At 45.0% G+C, this 20,081-nt stretch overlaps 1 protein-coding gene across 4 annotated transcripts in view; it reads right to left on the bottom strand.

Annotated features, from left to right (window-relative positions):
• Nucleotides 1–8,512: 8,512 nt before the first annotated feature.
• The window catches only part of sertad2b (SERTA domain containing 2b), a 35,779-nt gene continuing 24,210 nt past the window's right edge, over nucleotides 8,513–20,081 (bottom strand). For 3 of the 4 annotated variants that reach the window (XM_076285969.1, XM_076285970.1, XM_076285967.1), the window contains exon 2: nucleotides 8,513–13,335. In XM_076285969.1, the coding sequence (XP_076142084.1) occupies nucleotides 12,060–13,331 (1,272 nt within the window). In that variant the 5' untranslated portion in view covers nucleotides 13,332–13,335 and the 3' untranslated portion in view covers nucleotides 8,513–12,059. Of the gene's footprint in view, nucleotides 13,336–14,256; nucleotides 14,366–20,081 lie in introns of all 4 variants that reach the window. The other variant, XM_076285968.1, reaches the window with a different exon arrangement.

Raw genomic sequence — 20,081 nt, forward strand, 5'->3', positions numbered from 1 at the left:
GCATAGGAAAGGCCTACTTTGGCTCAGCTAAAGAGCAAACATTCTCCCCGAGGATATAGGCTACAAGAAGATAATGATGATTGTTTAAAAGAGCGAAATATAGTGTAGCCTACCCAAGACTCGGTCTTAACTAGCCTAACTGTTTTGCAGCCCCCCCCCCTTTTTTTTTTTTTACAAAATAGGCTACGTCATGAATTTTTCCTCTTTACTAACAATATTGTAAAACAGCCCGGAAACTGCCCGCACATTCAGTACCCAACAATTTTGTAGCGTTCTAGGCACAGTCCAAACTCCATGCTTGCCCCAGACCGCCCCCATGTGTCAATCTGGAGTTCAACCACGACTGTAAATGGATCCGCCTGAAGAATTCTATCAAAGTTGAACCACCAACATTGTGTTGTAGCTAGTAGCCTATGCTATGCCCCCCCCCCCTTATACTTTTTGTTGGATTAAAAAAAATTTAGGATAGTTTATCATAACTATAGCATAGGCTACTAAGAAATTGTTTATAACAATTGTAGTACAACCATTGTTGTAAACATGTGTTCATATCTCACTGAACGAAAAGGATCTGTAACAAATAAGCAAGACTTTTAAACGAATTAGTAAGTGAACCTTTAAACACAAATAAGGTCTTAATTATAAGCGGTCTGTGAGGCAAAGGGAGTAGTAGGGGGGCCTATGTGTCTAATTTGGGGGCCTGTGGGATTCGCATGTTCATTTTTGGAGAGTGTTATATCTTTGTTCTAGGGGTTCTTAAGAGTAAAAAAAAACATGTCTCCATTTTTTTTGATGGTTTTGAAGGACCCAAATCAAAGGTCAAATTCAGAAAACATCAAATTTGGTGTTTTGTCCATAAACCTCACATTGCTGGTATTATAGCATAGGGTTTGGTGCCAAAAAGCAAAGATATTCTACAAGGTAGTGTGCAAAAGTGGGCCACATAAACAATACAACATTATAAAACATTTTTAGGCTGATGATTGATCTATTTAACAAGAAATTGTGCCTAAAATTCTAGAAATTGTCTGCTTAAAAAAAAACAATACTTCAATATCAATACTATCAATTCATGCCTATTAGTGTGCTTGAGTGTAGGCCTAGCCTGCTCTGTCAGTTCTTGTCTACACCCATTCAGAGCACAAAGTGCAGAGATCTCTGTTAAATCAAGTTTAATAGACTTTTACATAGTACCAGCTGAAGTCTGTAAGGCCTTCCGTAGCCTATGTAAGTGTGAAGAAAAAAAAGGGTAAAGGATCAGATAGACAGACAGGTGTGTGTGTGTGTGTGTGTGTGTGTGTGTGTGTGTAAGAGAGAGAAAGAGAAAGAGAGACACTACCAGCATGGACGGATTATGAACTTTCAGGCCCCTGGGCCCAGATGTATTAAGGGCCCCCCACTAATTGTTGCGGGGGACATTTTTTTACATTTATTTGATGTGATTTCCTGTATTCTGGTGCATTTTGGGGATGGCCAATACTTTTATTCAATCAGATTCATAGCCTATGTGTTGAAATGATGTGTTGATATTGAGGCAATGATTCCATGCAATGGCTTGGGCCCCCTGACTCCTTGGGCCCCTGGGCTTGGGCCCGGTAGGCCCGTGCAGTAATCCATCCCTGACTACCAGTTGGCTGATGATAGCTGGCAGTGATAGAATTTAGAATATCGAATAACCTGAAGCACATAGTGCTCTGTTCTTCATGGTTGGTGATATTAGTGACCTTCTAGCCTTCTACATTCGAGCAAGCACATTTTCATAGTTCATGGTGGCACAGTCTAGTTAGGTTATATTCTGAGATGTGTCTTTCTGTTAGTCAGGTGATGGCACACATATTCTAAAAGAAACAGATTTTGGGCTATGTATCCAGTGGCAGATATGTGTGGACTGGTGAATGACCCATCACTAGAGACATATGCCAAATTTCTTGTTTTTGTCCATGAGAGAGTATGGAGATGGGGATCACAGATCAGCCAACGATTACATTGTTACAGTGCAGTTATTTTACAACAGAACTAAGCAGTTTGGCACAGGAACTGCTACAAATCCACCTGTAACAGTGAGCATCTGCAGCATGCTAAGATTCGCTACTAGAAATCATGTGAAGCAGGCAGGACTCAGTGTCTTCAGAAAAGACGTGGTAGACCATCTTCTGAACCTGCAGCAACACCTGCAACTGCATCAAGTCTTTGTACACTTGTTCAGCAGCAGCTGCTGCCAGCATAGATAAGTGCTTCTTCTGTCAGAAGCAGACAAAAGAGTGTCTTCATGAGGTGTCCTCTTTCAATGCAGGCAACCAACCAAGAACTATAAGTAATATTTTGAAGTCAGTGACTTTTAACAGGTAGCCAGTGTAAAGATGCTAGGATGGGGGAAATATGTTCATATTTTTTGTGTGTGTGAGCAGCTGCCTTTTAAATAAGCTGTAAGCTCTTTAGACAGGTATTATTACAGCCAGCATAATAGCATTGCAATAACATTGCAATAGTCTATCCTTGAGATGACAAAACATTAATTTCTCGGCATCTGGTAAGGATAAGGACTTCCTTATCTTTGAAATGTTCCTTAAATGGTAAAATTAAGTTTTGGTGATCTGTTTTATGTGATTACTTAGTGCTAGGTCCTGGTCAATTATAACTCCCAGGTTTTTAACACTTGTGGATGAGGTCAGTGGAAGATCACTATATGAAGCCTGTGATGTGGATAGGATATCCCTCATCTTTTTAGAACCTAAAACCATGACTTCTGTTTTATCTGAGTTCAAAAGCAGGAAATTATTCGTCATCCATGTCTTTATATCTCTTATACATGTCGTCCCCTTAGAATTATAGGGTTCTATCTACGTTCTGAGTAGTTCTGAGATATTGAGCTTAAAAGTTTTAGAATTCCATAGAGTTATACTGCTAAGTGGAACAAACCTCTTCAAATATAATGTCCAAAAATGCATACAACTACAAGAAACACCTCACCTCATCTTCTTAAGGTGTCACAGAATAAGAATATGTCAATAACTCAATTTTGACAAAAATGTCAGATAGAACCTTATAATTCTAAGGGGACGATGTGTCAAGTTTGGCTAACGGGGTTAATTCATCAGGTTTTATAGAGAGGTATAGTTATGTATCATCTACTAAACAACAGGGGCCCCAGTACTGAGCCTTGAGGCACTCCATATTTTACCATAATCTGGGTAGATGGTTTATTATGGACCTGTACAAATTGTTGACGGTTAGGAAGGCATGATCGATCTAAACCAAGCGAGTGCTGAGTCTTTGATGCCTATCAAATTTTCAAGCCTAAGTAGTATGTCATAGTCTATGGTGTCAAAGGCAGCGCTGAGGTCCAGGAGGACCAGTATCGATACAAGGCTAGGTTTTTTGAGGGAGGGCTTAATAACAGATGTCTTAAACGACTGTGGTACATGCCCTGATAGAATTATTTATAATCTAGAGCAAAACATTATCCAGGAAGGGGAGACCAGTCTTAAGAAGGTGAGTACAAATAGGGTTTAGTAGACTAGTTGTAGATTTTGATGAGGAAATTGTGGAGTGGAAGTGAGATCTAATATGTTGTGTATATGTAAATGAATAAAATGTTGTTTGAGGTCTCATCTGTGATTCTGTGATTTTGCTATCTTTCAGCAATGGAGTATGTGTATTTGGTGAAACTGATTGGTTATTGATCTTATCTCTAATTGTTTGACATACAATCATAATACTGACATACAATCATACTGTTGAAAATAAGAAAATAACTGTTTTGTGAACTTTATTCAACATAGCCAGTGATTTAGGCGAAATTTATGGTGTTAATTATAGTGAAATATACAATTTCACAAAAATAGGGTTAAAACAGGTTAAATAAAATGGAGACATAATTTTTCTCCATGTTCAATGACCTCTAAAGACAGTCCAACCACTCTCCAAAAATTAACATTTCAATCCCACAGAAACCACATAGGCCCCCTGACTAGAGGTCTCTGCTCAGTCTAAGATGTGACTGACTCTGCAGAACTAGAGGTGAAAACACCTGCCTGTCCTCCTCAAATATTCATGAACACAGAGCAGGCTGTTTTTAAAAGCTAACCTGTGGCTCCACCATAGCCAAGTAGCAGCTTTAACAACTAAACATCTCTCTCTCTCTTACATGTTCTCACTGTTTCTTTCCACCTCTTTCTTTTAGTGTGTTTTATTTATTAATGCATGAGCCTAACTGTTTTAAAATTAAAATTAAATAAAAAAAACAACAACAACAACTAGACTTCTGAATAAAGAGGTATATTGCTGCTTCATGGGCCTCACGTTGAGTGGTAGTATGGCAGTAAAAGCTGAACTACTCTAGGGGGCAGTCTTGTTCAGGAAAACTCTGGGGAAAATGTATGTCAGGGTTGAAACACAGACTCTGGCAACGTGTTATGAAATCATCTCGTTTTCAGAACGTCTCCACAACATGCTTTGTCACAATATAATTTAGGTTTGCTTTTAGAATTTGCTTAGACTGTCACAAAAATAGAACGCTTAGATCCATATATTTGTATTTGATAAGACCATGTACTCTCATCATCTGCTGACATAAGGTCCGAGCAACAGAGTACATCTCACATGTAACATCACACCAAATAGGTATTTTCTTTAAAATAAAGATCATATTCTTTAAGAATTCCAACATATTTTTTTTTTGTTTGGACAATAAATCATTCACACCAGGAACATTTTTAGGACCAGTTATGATGTTTGTAACGCCCCATCATTTCCCCTCCATTTGAGTTTCCGTCTCTGGTGCAGATCTGTGTGTGTATGTGAATGTGTATGTGTGTGTGTGTATGTATGTATGTATGTGTGTGTTTGTGTGTGTGTGTGTGTGTCTGTATATGTGTGTTTGTGTTTGTGTGTGTGTGTGTGTGTGTGTCTGTATATGTGTGTTTGTGTGTGTGTGTGTGTGTGTGTGTGTGTGTGTGTGTGTGTGTGAGTGACCTGCTCTGGTCATAAGTGTATTTGAGCATGCAAATTTAATAAGTGTTTATTTAGCAGGTCTTGTGTAATTAGGTTAATGCTGCAGCTCTCCTACTGCTCTATTCTCCTCACCTGTTCAGGCGGAAAGCTGCACAGACGGAACTGCCGCCACCGATCGCTCTCTGGGCTCCGCTCGTCGGGTCTTCTGGACTCCCCTCGCCACAGACCCTGCCGCCCCTGTCGCCCAGCCCCGCTTCGGGCCAGCCTGTGTGGTGCCAACGTCCGAATCCCTCCAACCGACACCAACGGTCAGCTGGCAATATGGTCCCTTGTGTTTCTCCGAGAGAAAGTGCCAATGAGGTTGACCATGTGTGGAAGGGGAGTGGGGTGAGTAAGGATCATGTTGTTGTTTCTGTGGATTTGGGGTCTCTTTTTTTATAAAGTAAAAAATTGGTTGATGGGGAGAATAGATACGTGATAGTGTCTTGTCACCAACTAACACCATCTCTTCTTTAAGCTTGATCTCCCGTCTGTGTACACTTCTTTTGGAGAAATGAGATGGTTCTTAGTCAGCTAGATCAACTTCATATCTGCTGGTTCCCATCCATTTGTCATTTCCTCTGTAAGCAGGACTTGAATGGACTCAAACTGAAATTAGGCCACGCTTCCCTCAGTGACACATCTAGTCTGAGAGGCCAGCCACTCTTAGCTCAGTGGTGCTTTGCACAGCTCATTCTCTTAACAGTTTACCTCTCCTCCTGCACTCTCTGTAGTCAGTAATTTGAGTGTGTGTGTGTGTGTGTGTGTGTGTGTGTGTGTATGTGTGTATGTTTGTGCGCATGTGTTTTTCAACTGAGAATGTTATGCTCCCACACACTTCCTCACACCCACTCCTTCCATGCCACAGCTGTGTGTGTGTGTGTGTGTGTGTGTGTGTGTGTGTGGTCTGTCTCCGACTTCCTGCTCTGGCCTCACACTCAGGGCCTTTCCCCTCAACATTAACTAGCACACACACACACACACACACACACACACACACACACACAGAAAGAGCAGACTATACAAACAGCAGACAACACACAGGCATTCATACAGACTCAAACACTGGAATGTTTTTTATGTGTCCATACATTTATGTATCCATGCACACATCACATAAACAACACACACATTTTTCTGCATACACAGACAGCGGATGGACATATACCTGTATGATAGTGCACTATGTATACAGTAGATGAGTAAATGCATACATGCATTCAGTTATTTAACTAGCAGACTTGCACACATGCAAATATTGAGAAACTGATTCTGAATGTATTACAAGTACATGCATACTGTGAAATTAAAGATACACGTGTCAGCAGTTTAACATAAACACACACTGGTCCTATCATACTTCTCTGTCTCAATCTCCCTACATAAACACACCATACTAATGGATAGAGAATCTTAGGGTTGCTGAAAAGCAGTATTTCCAGTAGACATCAGTATAGTCACAACAGTACAACTCAATACAAGTCTTTACTTTTATTGATTTGTGCATGATACATATTTCTGCAAGACATTTCTACTGACTTTGGCCAGTATGAATGTGAATGTGCAAAGGTACGTGCTTTAAAATCTACTGAGGAGTAAAAGTGGCATAGAGAAGGAAAGTGGATAGGTTTGTCCAGTTCCACTTAATGCAGTTCACATTCCCGCCACTGGGGGCAGAAGTGTTTCAAAACGAGCGTTACATAAACATGTTCTCCTGCATGTGTGTGTGCGTGTGTGTGTGTGAGTGCGGGTGTCTGTGTGTCTGCTGTGTTGGGCTTCTGATTGGCAGAGGGTAGGTGTGGCTTTGCACCCTTAGCGGATGGGATGGGGGGGGGGGGGGTCATTCAGATATCCGCACAAAGCCATCATGACAGGAGAGGGAGGGAGGGAGGAAGGGAGAAATGGCTGAGTGCAAGCCTGCTGCAATCTCGCTCTCCCTCTCTCTCTGTCTCTCTCCCTCTCTCTCTCTCCCTCTCTCGGTCTCTGCCTCTCTCCTCTTGCCCTGTACAAGCACACGATGAAGACTGCCTTTTTTATGCCTTCTGTGGACTGAATAGAATCCAATTAAGAATGCAGCTGCTCAGCAGTTCTGTGCTACTCTCCCTCAGACGTGCTGTAGAGTCTGGTGGGTTCACAGTTTAGGGTAGGAGGGTATCCTGTACATGAGAAACACTTCCCCTCTCTCTTGCTCAGCCTTGTTTCGCTTTCTGAGCAAGGTTTTGGATCGCTGCCTTGCCTAGATTTGTGTTAGGTGAAACATCTTTTTTCACACTAAGAGATAAAGACAACTAAGCAGCACTATTTCTTTACACACACACGCACGCAAGCACATACACACACACACACACACACACACAGTGGAGAGTGCATGACCCTCTTTACCCTAAAGGGCAGGTGTGTCTGTAGTCCACCAATGAAAGCACAGAAATGAATGTGTTTTTCCCCGCAACAGTTCTTGTGTAGTAAGTTCAAAGAGAAGGTCAGAATTGGGGTTTCCCATTGACTTCCAGCTGATGCAAACAGTCATCTGAACACAGAAGAAAACAATGGGGAACGAGAGAGTTAAAGGGGAAACAACTATGATCCATTGCAAAGGATGTTATTCTGTTTTCTACAGTTTAGAGCACAACTGAAGAATACAAGGACAGGGACTAGCATTACACCCTTACGATAAATACACCAAATGACATCATCAGCTCATGTCAATGGCTATTTCCAGGCACTGCTTATTTGATAAGACATTAAGGCCACACTAGGACAGCTTTGGAAAACGACCTCATAGAGCAATGGGGAGTATTCTGGTGTTAACTTCATGAGCCCTTAAAACTTAAGACTTCTTAATGGGTTCAGAGTTGTAAAATATCTATGACAGATTACTAGAAACACAACTTTTTAAATAATGAGACAACACAACTGCCAACACACTTTAGACATAGTGAGGCAGTGGGCTAGCAAAGGACAGGGCAAGGGAGTACTAGAGAGAGAAAGGGAGAAAGAGAAACTGACATAACGAGTGCGAGCGATTGCACTCTACACGTTCATGTTGCAGTCATCACCGGAGGTGTGACTCATCCCCTTGCAAACAAACTCGGCACCTCACGTAAGCGGAAAGCCATTCCCCCTCTGAGTTGGATCCAAGAGCAGTCTCTCTCTGGGCACTATGCCCCCTTCTCTGCCCCCTACCTCAATTTACCCCTCCCCCCCCCCCCCCCAGCCCCAGCCCACTGTCCCCAGCCTGCCCCATCACCCATCCATCCGCAGAGCACTACCGATTGACAGCATGCAGGCACAGGGGGGCTAAATGCAGCCCTGGCCTGCACAGCTGCGGCTGCCCCCATGCTGGAAATAGACGCCAGCCGGCAAGCCATGAGTCATGTGTGGCAAATGTCTGTGTGGATGCAGGAGAGAAAGCGAGAGAGAGAGAGAGAGAATAAGACCTGAAAAAAAGGGAAAGATCAGTGGATGGAGTGAGGACTGAAAAGATTGAAATAAATAGAATGGCAGATATGAAGAGTTTGTGTGAGTGTCTGAACAGAGAGGGTCACTGACTTGGTAGTGACTTGACCTTAATCAAAAGGTCAATGGAACAATTTGTGACAGCAGGAAAGGCATTTTGACTGGTGTGACTAACAAAGATCTTTAGCTCAATGAAACGAACAAGCAGGCAAGAGTTTCATTTTACAGTTTATTGTATAATATAAAACTACAAAAGTAAGACTGTTTCAAATTCATAGACACCTGTCAAATTTAATATATATTCTACAGTCCACACCTTGATGCAAATACAGTGATCATCACTTGATGTTTTTTTTATTTCTTTCTCAGACAAATATGTTGGTAATATTGCATAGAAAAAGGCACAGCTCCAAGGTCTGTGAAAAATACAGCCTCTCATTTTTTAACAGAACAGGAGTTTTCTTCCACCCCAACTGCTCTGACACACACACACATACACACACACACACACACAAACAACAAACACTTTTCCAGTGGTCACTCTCCCAAACCACTCCGCCATCTTCATTAAACCAAATGTAAGGGCTTTAACCATGGTCTGGAGAAAGTGTGACATCATTTTGTAATGAACAGACTGGTGATTGAAAGCAGTCAGATCTTCACCCTCTTTACAAACACATTTTGGCATTGTGACTTGACAATATACATGTTTTTCTGTAGTTCAGTTTTGGAGTCTGAGCCTCTGAAATTTGAGAGTAAAGTATTGCTGCACAAACCATTCCCTTCCACTCAGTAAGAATAAAACTGAGGACATTTTTAAATACTCATAATTAAATAGGAGCGACTCAAGATGCCCAGAGCACAAACCTATACAGAAATAAATGAAACAATAATGATGATGCTGATGCTGTTTTTTCCAAAACAAACCAAAACAACAAGAAAACAAAAATAAAACAAAATAAAATAATGGCTTCCACCCCAATTTAATACATGATACATTCCTATAAGCACAGTACATTCCGTACATACATTCTGTACACATTACAATCCAGATGTTAGCTTCACATCAACAAAAATAAATATATTTACACAGGAAAACGAAGAATAAATAAGTTAAAATGATAAGAAACAATCACTCCAAATCCAAACTACACACAAAAAGAAAACAAAAACAAACTCATTATTAATCCTAGTTTCGGACGTGTCCATTGTATTGTCCGCTCGGCTTTCGGTCAACTCTCTCTCTCCCTTTCACTCTCCTATTTTCATGAAAAATAAAAAATCCTCTTGGAAACTCACCATTCACTTGGGCTTGACTCTGCATATCGCCCACAGGTGGTTTCTGTTGAGGCCCCTGTGACTGACCCCCGTGATGCGTTCCCCACTGTGTGTGTATACGCTGCAGAGGGTCCAGGTGTACTCCTCAGTAACTCGAGTCTTTCCCAGTGCTTGTAACACACTGATTATTAATGCGCGTTTTGTAGCAGGTTCACCTACAAAGGTTTCTGAGTTTTGCGCGTGAGGCTTTTAATAAAAAAATAAAATAAATTGCATATGTTTGAACATAAAAAGCAGTTGTCTCAACTGAAATTGCTGCAAAGATATTATTGTTTAGGGGTTAGCCAAGCTACATGTATGGAATCTGAAAGAGATGACAGAATTAAAAACCATGAAATAAGTCCATTAAGTACATTACAAGCGTACAATGTTTTTGTCAACTGTAAGTAACACATTTTGAAATCATATGCTGCACCATAATTCGAGTTGAGTTGATAGACTGGGGACTGGTCCCTTGAAATGTTTGCTTGATCAGGGACTGCCCTCTTGAGCAGTCATCTATACAACTGTCCCTAAAGCTACCGTAACCATTCCCATTGTGCTCAGTGGTTCCCATGAGATGAAAGTGATCGGCTCTTAGCATGCCACACTAGCTACCCAGTGCATATTGGCAACGCAGCCATAAAGATTAATAGCGGCTGGAGTGGAGGGGGACAAAACGAACGGCAGTACATGAACAAAACTGGCATACATTTGCACTGGGTCCTGATGGATAGGCTGTCCTCTCACAACGCCTGTCCCTGTCATGCCACTGGCCAGAAACCAGACATGTTTAGTGCTTTTCAAAACCACAACAGAAAGCTGAAATAACCTGGCGACTGACAACTGAAATAACTCCCAATCATTGCTTAGTTCTGTGCTTCACCATTTTGGCATGCTATGAGAAAGGGTTGATGAGAAACTGTGGCGCACTTGTGATCTCTATCCTATGCACCTATGGCTGTACAGACAACACACACACGCCGTGCTAGTGTTTTTAGAGGCAAATCACTGCACTGTACTGTGACTGGACCGATGACCATCTCTCTGCATCTCTGCATGATTTCAATAATGTTCCACTAGACATGTACAATTTCTGAAAGATCACCTGGCGAGGTAAGTTTTGCTTTTGGGAACATTATGGCTAACAGCTGGATGACATTTGCATTTGATTTAGTGAAGGTGACTGGTGATTGCATATATGCCACTATTTCCACCCCTCCTTACATTTCTGATATCAACACTGTCACGTCTGCACAGGGCTTCTCCCCCCTCTTTGTAAGAGTCTGTCAGAAAACATTGTAAACAAGCTGAGTGAAGCCTCCTCTGTTGAATGTGTGAAACATGCTTGCGGATGTATACCTGACCACTCTCCAGCCACTCAGCCACTTCACTCAGGAGACCCATCCACTATCAGACAGTGAGTGGGAGACCCCCCCCCCAAAAAAAAAAACAACAACAACAAAAAAAAAACAATACACACATACATGTTCAGTCCATGTAAGGGAGAATATTGGACTACATTTTGGGGCTGTCTCAGATTCGTTACTGGAGTGGACCAGTGGCTACAGAGAGAAGCAGGACTACAAAAAATACAAAAACAATAGATTAAAAGTATCTCTGCAAGCTGAAATATATTTACATACAGGACACAATCATACGCACACTTACCCAGACACACACACACATAAACACACACACACACACACAAACACACTTTTCTTTAAAAAATTGTGCTTTGTAGAGAAAGAAAAAGATAACGCCAGAGGAGGGTATGAAATTTTGTTCGTTACTTGCACCAGTAGAGAAAACCAGAGGGTATCATAGAAAGGGATTTGCGTTTGTTAGAGAAAGGTTATCTTCACGGCCATGTGTCTTTTCATAGCAGGTGGAGCTGTGTATGGAGAGGGATGGTCAAACAGCAGGAACTGACTGACTGGTCAAATGATGATGAAGGCACTGGGTTGCGAGAAAGCGAAGCGTGTTCCTTACTTTCTTCCGGTTCTGGTTTGTATTTTTTTCCTCCCTCAGTTAGGGAAAGGCAAGTGCATGCACAGTGTTGTGAAGTAGTATTAGGTGACATCATCATTTGTTATTACAACTGCCTCATCAACAAAACGAGCCCAAAACATAAAAGTGTACAGTTTTCATCGAAAAAATAATAATCTTTGATTCGTTTTGCTTTTACGCTTTGTGTTGATGTGAATGTCTGTCTCTGTGTCTGTATATCTATGTATGTGAGTTTTTGTGTTTTGCTATGTCCAAACTCAGCACAACACCAATCACATAGACTATCATGAGCCAACGAGGACCTCCATGATGTGGTCCAGTTCGGTCAGGTCCATTTTGAAAGGCTGGCTGGGCGTCACCCCCGGCGACGACAGCGTCTTGAGGAGGTCGTCGGCCGTCACCACCTGCGACAGTTTGGAGGCTCCGGCGCCGCCCGAGGTGGACGTGCACGGATCAAAGTCATACATGGAGGTGTCGATGTCGGCGAACAGGATGTCGTCCAGGGCCAAGTCCGTGAGGAAGCCCGAGGAGGAGGACGACGAGGTGGTGCAGGATGATGGGGTGGAGGAGGTGCAGGAGGAAGGGGAGGTGCTCATGTCCAGCTCGGCCGGGGGAAGGGTGTCCATTGGGACCACGTCGGGCTTTGGGCTGCTTGCTTTGCCGCAGTCTTTGGAGTCCGAGGCCGACAGGGCCAGGGAGGGGACGAGAGCGGGGGTGAGCGTGAGGTGCAGGGACGAGGCAGAGAGGGACGGGGAGGTGGGGAGTGAGGACGCCGAGGAGACGGAGAGAGGTGAGGGGGAGAGGGAGGTAGTCATGTGGGCGGCTGCCGCCACCGCCGCCGACGGACAGAGCTCCTCGATCTCGTCCAGCGCTGAGGAGAAGCTGTCTCGGAGGGGTCTACAGGGGGCGCCCATGAGCAGGGGCGAGGAGGAGGGGGAGGATGTTGACGAGGGAGGCACTAACGAGGGGGCAGGGGGTGGAGGCAAGGCTCCAAAAGCCCCTGCGTCCTCCTCCAGCAGGGAGGCGGGGGTCAGGCCGGCCTGCGGCGGGGGCTGCAAAGTCAGTCCGTTGGCGGGCGAGCCGTGCGTCGCCGGCAACCCCAAGCCCGTGGACGACAACACCCCAAAAGGCGCTCCTGCCGCCGCCGTGACGGCGGGCGTGGGCGAGGAGGACGCCTGGCGGAAGCCCTCGTCCAACGGATGGTGGTCGTGCGGCGCGGCGGCGGCGGGCACCGGCGAGGGCGCGGGGAAGGGCAGCGGCCGCAGCGCGCCCTCCTGCTTGAGCTCGTCCTGGATGCGGCGCAGCATGTTGTTGATGAGCACGCGCCGCTGCAGGCTGGGCTCGGTCAGCGCCCGCTGGCTGTACAGCTTCAGCAGCGAGATGTTGAAGATGGTCTGGCGCTGGAGCGTGTACGACACGCCCTTGGCCGCGAGGAAGGACGGGCCCTCGGGGCAGCCGCCCGCGGACGGCGACGCCCGGGACAGCACCGCCAGCGCTTTGCCTTCCAGCCCCTCTTCATCCTCGTCCAGCTTCCGCTTTGCACCTTTACCCAACATATATCTGCAGAGATGGAGAGAGAGAGATAAAGAAGGAGAGAGAGAGAGAGAGAGAGAGAGAGAAAGAGAAAAAAGGATTGAGGGCAAGAATGGAAAAGAGGAAGAGGTGCCATTAATAGAGGGAGCAGCAGAAAGAGACAGAGATAGAGAGAGAAAGAGAGAGAGAGAGAGTGTGTGTGTTAGAGTGAGCGTTAAAAAAGGACAGAGGGAAAAAAGCGAAAAACAGAGAAACGAGAAACAATAATCAGCACAAAGCCACTCCAGACACAACACCGTCTGCTGCAGCTCTCATGCGATGTCACCTTTTTACCTTCTCAGCATGAAAGCCCAAGTGCTAGCACACCATATGCATCTGACACACATCGTTCCAGAATTTGAATGCAGATAAATATGTACAGGCACATTTTTATTTTCAAATTCAAATTCCAAAACAACAATCAGTCATCTTCAAAAAACATTTTTCCAAGTTACAACAAACTCCACAACAACAACAACAACAACATCAACAACAATCTTAAGAACAAAACTGCCATAAGAAATCAGGGGAAAACAAACAAGGAAAAGAAAAACAACGATACTCAAACGCTGTTGCAGTGATAGCCGCTTATTTAGTAGATGAAGGTGGCGGTTACACGTGGTTAGGCAGATAGTCACCGATCACAGGAACAAAAGAACTGGAGAGATGAGCTGGAGCATGGGGCATGGGGGACGCAATACACAACCAACAGAAACGGACAACCAACAACCAACCGGCGCAGGGGCAGTTGGTTCGAGCATAAACAACTTGACAAGAGGGGGTGGGGTGGAGGGGGTGTTGTGCGGTAATGGGTACTGGGATAAAAGAGAGAGAGAGAGTGAGAGAGAACAAAAAAATAGGCAGAGGGGCAAAGAGAGAGAGAGAGAGAGAGAGAACCGTTTCTATTACCGGGTTGTAGCTTTGTTGCCATGACATTGGCCTGCGAGCGCGCGGTCGTCATGAGAGCGCGGTGAGGCTGTGCTGCTGGAGGGAGATGCCCTGCCTGCCTGGTGGCTCTCTGCTCAGCCAGCTCAGGGGAGAGAGAGCACACATTACCTAACAGCGCCAACGCACAGCCGCTGGGACACAACACGCGCGCACGCACACACACACACACACATACAATCACCCTTGCTCTTTCTCTCTCATACACATCTAATCACTCTCTCACTCATTTATATAAACCAAAAAATTACATACAATCTACGTATCTCTCACACCGACTCACATATAGATATTTAAACACACACTCATACACACAAATCACAAACAAATACAAATACAAACACAACAATTCACTCCTACAGGCATACATACATATATGGACAGTACACCCATTCTGACACACCATAAATACATTCATAAATAGGCACACAAAATCGCACACACAAACAAACTCATATGCACACAGGTAACAGTGACAGGACAAAAAGAGCTCTCAAAGCAAAGCATACAAAGTAACCAAAATCCATTCATGAAAAATATCAAATGACTACTACTGCCTGTACAAAAGGTTTGTCATCCAAAGCTCAACTTGCAAAAACTTAACAGGGTCCTAATGACATACGGGCACAAACCCTTTTCAAAAGAAAAGGAAAAAGAAATGACCACAGGGGCTTTTTAACGAGAATCACACTCTCCCTTACTGACCTGCCAATTCCTTCTTGGGACGTCGCACTGTGTCCAGCGAATAAATGAATGTGTCAGATTTACAGTCAGTGGTAACGTGCAAATGTGTCACATGAACCGGAAGTGTGGACACTGACACACACACACACACACACACACACACTCCCATTCTGCACTGAGTGACCAGTCACGGTGGAGCAGAGGAGGAGCACTGGTGTGTTGTGGTATGGGCAGGAGCTCCCTGATGCTGTGAGGCCATGTGATACCTGAGACGGGTTCATGTTCTTAGGGCCCACTATGCAGTTACATGACTCTGACTCACCATCTTCCCTTTACTAGAACCATATAGGCATTAGTTACGCACACCTAAGTATGCATACTGATACACACCCAATGCACAAACACACACACACACACACACACACACACAAACACACACACACACTACAAACACACACACACCAAACACAGACACACACACTACAGACACAGACACACACACACACACACACATACTACAGACACGAAAGCCAACTGATCCAGTGCGAAATATATAAAATACAAAACTACATGAGACAGACAGAGAGAAAACAGAAGGTAGCGAGCAGGTTTCTTTAACCTTCCCCCCTATCACTTTTCTGCACACTGTGTGCAAACGCTTCTCTCTCCAGCACACTATTAAAAATTAACACACAATTGACGGAGATAGGAGCTACTGCATGTGATAGATGTCATAATAATCTTGTATGCATAATGTGCGAATAAAAGCCAAAAGGAACATGTTCATATGCAGCTGGGCTGGCTCTCCAGTGTAAAATGAAAACCACGGTGGAAAAACAAAGATCCTCTCTGTGATCTAAGCACTGAAGGAAAGAGAGGGAGGAAGAGAGAGAGAGAGGGAGAAAGAAAGAAAAAAGAGCCGCTGCTCCTGAGGCCTCTTGATTTCCATAAAGTGGAGCCCAGTAGCGGTAGGCAGCGTTGCAGTGCGCTTGAATCTAATCCAGGCTGACAGCCTCACGCACCCCAGCCATGTCTGAGTGCGCACACTCGCGCGCGCGCACACACACACACGCACATAAGCATTACACACACACACACACACACACACACACACAAGCATACACACACACACACACACAAGCATACACACACACACACGCACATAAGCATTACACACACACACACACACATGCACGCAACGCGCAGTCGCAGCTTTGCCAGGCAGTCCCACTCACTCAGGAAGTGCAAGTGGCTGGGCCAGTCGCTTCGCCGCCTGTTACCATGACAAACACAGTCAGCTGGGAATCCACCCAAAGAGACGACAAAGAGGTGGAGAACAGAGGGAGAGAGAGAGAGAGAGGGAGAGAGAGAGAGACTGGGGGGGGGGGGGTTAAAGAAGAAAAAGAAATGTTTCTGCTCTCTTGGCTTTCAGCTTGCTGCTGTGTGCTTGCGCTCAAGAGAAAAAAAAAAGACTGCTCAGAGAGAGAGAGAGACAGAGAGAGAGAGAGAGAGAGGGAGAGGGAGAGGGAGGGAAAACAAGAAAACGTCCTGAAATCTCCTGAATGTGCGGAGTACACTTTGATCCTGATCATGCATATTCTGGGGAGACTGCAGAAGTGTTTCTTCGAAACAATGGGACACACTCAACAATAAAAAAACGCTATATTTGAGTCTAGAGAATAGTATGCCATCAAATCAAGTGGAAATAAGAGAAATGGCACTTCATGTGATTAAGAAGCACACTTTTCACCTCAGAGCATGTGATGGGGATGACTAACGGACAATCATCACCAGTCCTAAATGTGTACAGGCACTTCTCAGAGAATGTATGGAGAGAAACCAAGAGTGAACAGAGAGAGAGAGAGAGAGAGGGTGAGTAAGGGTGAGAATGAGTCACAGAGGTGAGGAGTAGAGGCTGTGGGCGTTAGGCTGGGGCAAGATGGACAGAAAGAGCAAGACAGAGAGAGAGAGAGATTGCATGAATGTGTGGAGGATTCATTAAGAGTTGCTGAGAGTGAGTGTGTAGCCTACTTGTGTCTGAGAGAGAGTGTGTAGCCTACTTGTGTCTGAGAGTGAGTGTGTAGCCTACTTGTGTCTGAGAGTGAGTGTGTAGCCTACTTGAGGAGTGCTTTAAGGGTGAGAGGACTCACTGCTACTGAACAAAACACCCACACACACACCCTGCGCACAAGGGCTTGAGAGTGTTTAAGGGTGAAATGATACGCTGAAGAGTGATAATGATTATTTAAGAGAGTGTGAGAGACACAACTGGGGTTGTGTGTGTGTTTGTGAGTATGTGCATGTGTGTCTGAAGATAAGGGGGAGAGAGGACGAGGAATGCTGCAGCAGCTGAAGCTGTCCTTGTGACTCATTCTGGGGTGTTTTACACACATACACCACTCACACTCACACACACACACGGAACACTTCTGCAGGACTGAAATGCCACTGCAACCCCACCCTCCACATTCCATTTGATTGTGTTCTCCTCTCCTCCTCTCCTCTGTTCTACTCCTCTGTCTGCCCCTCTCCCTCTCTTCGCCCACCTTCCGCTGTCTGCACCAAGGGTGAAAGGTCACGCAAAGAGAAGACTGAGTTGAACACAGATGGGGAATACTGGCCCCTGGCCTCCACGTGCACACCTACACAGACTCACACACAACCACACACATACACAAAGCAGGAAACAACAAGAGGAACCAGTCCAAAAGAAGGGAACGTCCCATTAAACAATACTGACATGCTTCTTGGGGCCCGTTAAAGCACCTTTCTTTCACACATGACACAGAAGACACTCTCTCCCAAACAAACTGTTTTAATCTGTGCATAGTCAAACTGAGACCTGCCTGGGATGCACAGCTACAAAAAAAATAACCTCCCACCAAAACAATAAAAAAGAAGAGATAAAAAAAAAAAAACAACAACAGTAAGATGAAATCCGCACAAGCTGTCCCCTGAACCGGCGCGGGAGCCTTTGAAGAGGGGTTATATAACGGACATTTTGCAGCTGCACTCCTAGAGGCTGGTCAGGCCGGCCAGCCACCCTTGCTTCCTGAATGCAGCTCCCGGTTTAAGATGAGTTCCTGAACCGAGCCGCAGCAGCAGGCTTCAGCCAAGAGGGGCTGGGAAGAATTACTGACTGGACAACACGTGCCATGTTGACCATGTTACTGACACATGGTCATGTCAGGGGCTGGAGCGGAGAGGGAGAGTGGAGCTGATTGACTCAAGATTGATTGACAACTGCCAGTGTGAATGGGTTGGGGTTTGTGTGGAGGGTAAAAATGCAGGCGATGACAGTGGTGGACACAGAGGGACTGAAGTGGCCAGTCCAGTGTAAGACAGAGAGGAGGACGGGCTTTGCATTGATATTATGATCCTGTAACTGGATATGCACGTTTCCATGCCTGAGCTTCAAGCATACCCTGCTCACCCCCTACCCAACCAACCCCCTCTCCCTGGCCTCGTCACAGCTCCACGCTGTGCTTTTTTTAGGTCCTCAGGGTACACACACACACACACACACACACACACACACACACATACACACACACACACACACACACACACACTCACACACACACACACACACACACGACTGCTCACATATGTATGTGCTCAAACACAACACAAGCTTGCAATGTTGTCATCATGCACCAACACCTGGCAAACATACACAAGCACAAACACACACACACACACACACACACACACACAGAAACAGACTATTCGCAAAATATAAAATAGACACAAATACACATTCTGCAAATGCATTCCAAGCTGAGAGGCAGAGTAACAGCAAAGAAACAGACACAACATGAGAGAGACAGAGAGAGAGTGAGAAAGGGAGGGAAAGACTGAGAAATAGACAGACACAGAGCAAGAATAAAAAACTGAGAAACAGACACAGTCAGAGAGAGAGAGAGAGAGACAGAGTGCAAGAGAAGGAGAGAGAGAGAAACAGCCAGAAGAAGACACAGGCAGAGAGGATGTGACTGGCTGAGAAAGACGGAGAGAGAGAGAGAGAGAGGCAGTACGCGGCAGCATGCACTCCTGGGCTCATCTTACAGTATCATTACAGGCACATAATACATCCTCATCCTCCTGTGTGCCGGGGCTCTGGGAGCCCTCAGTGCGCTTTGTCATGCCACTTGACGGCACAAAGAGAGGGTGTCACTGGTGCAGGCCCTCCTGATGGAGACTCAATACCACACCGCCACCATCACCGATAGCACACATAGCAAACAGAAAGAGAGAAAGAGCAAGGGTGTAAGAGAGAAAGAAAATAGGGAAACGGTAAAGAGAGAGAGACAAATGGTAAAAAGAGAGAAAGAGAAACGGTAGAGAGAGAGAGAGCGAAAGAAATGGTAAAAAGAGATAGAGAGAACCGGTAAAGAGAGAGAGAGAGGGAGAGAAAGAAATGGTAAAAAGCACAGACACAGAGAGACGGTGTGCCAGAGGGATGGACAGACAAGCAGACAGAGCGAGCGAGCGAGAGAGAGAGAGAGTGAGAGAGGGAGAGAGGGAGAGAGGGAGAGAGAGGAAGGGAGGGAGCGCGAGACACACAGGGAGAGAACGTGAGAGAGAGCGAGCAGCAGAAGCAGCATGCGATGGAGATGAGGGGTGAGCCACATGCGGCACGCTTTGAAAATGCCTCGTGAGGAGAAACCAGCAGGCATTCTGGCACAGCAGAACAAAACGAAATCAGCCCTGCCCTCCCTTGGCTGCGCTAATACCACATATAATATCAGGCAGCACAAAGACAAATGTGACAGAAAGCTGCTGTAAGTTGATCAAGGCTGCCAGGTTCAATAAATATTTTGGGGAAACAAGTGCAAGTCGCATGAATCTCCGCAACAGTGTCAAAAAGCCACCGTGTTCCAGTGCTCGATGGGAAAGCGATTCATTTTTTATTGTGGAAATGATAATAAATTATGTATAACACAGCTTATAATGGAGGCTGCTGTTCTGATGTAAATTCTGAGCTTTGGCATCCGTGGCATCTGAGAAGCTCTCCAAGCATGCAATTCAGAGGTAATAAAAATGGCTACAGGGAATGTAACAAGCTAGCAAGCCTTCAGCTGACATCTAGACTGGTCCTCTAA

This window comes from Alosa pseudoharengus, unplaced genomic scaffold (genome assembly GCF_046254945.1).
Source record: "Alosa pseudoharengus isolate Yale_2024_CS ecotype anadromous, Long Island Sound unplaced genomic scaffold, YU_APseudo_1.1 YU_APseudo_1.1_scf_15, whole genome shotgun sequence".
Classification (NCBI taxonomy): Eukaryota; Metazoa; Chordata; class Actinopteri; order Clupeiformes; family Clupeidae; genus Alosa; species Alosa pseudoharengus.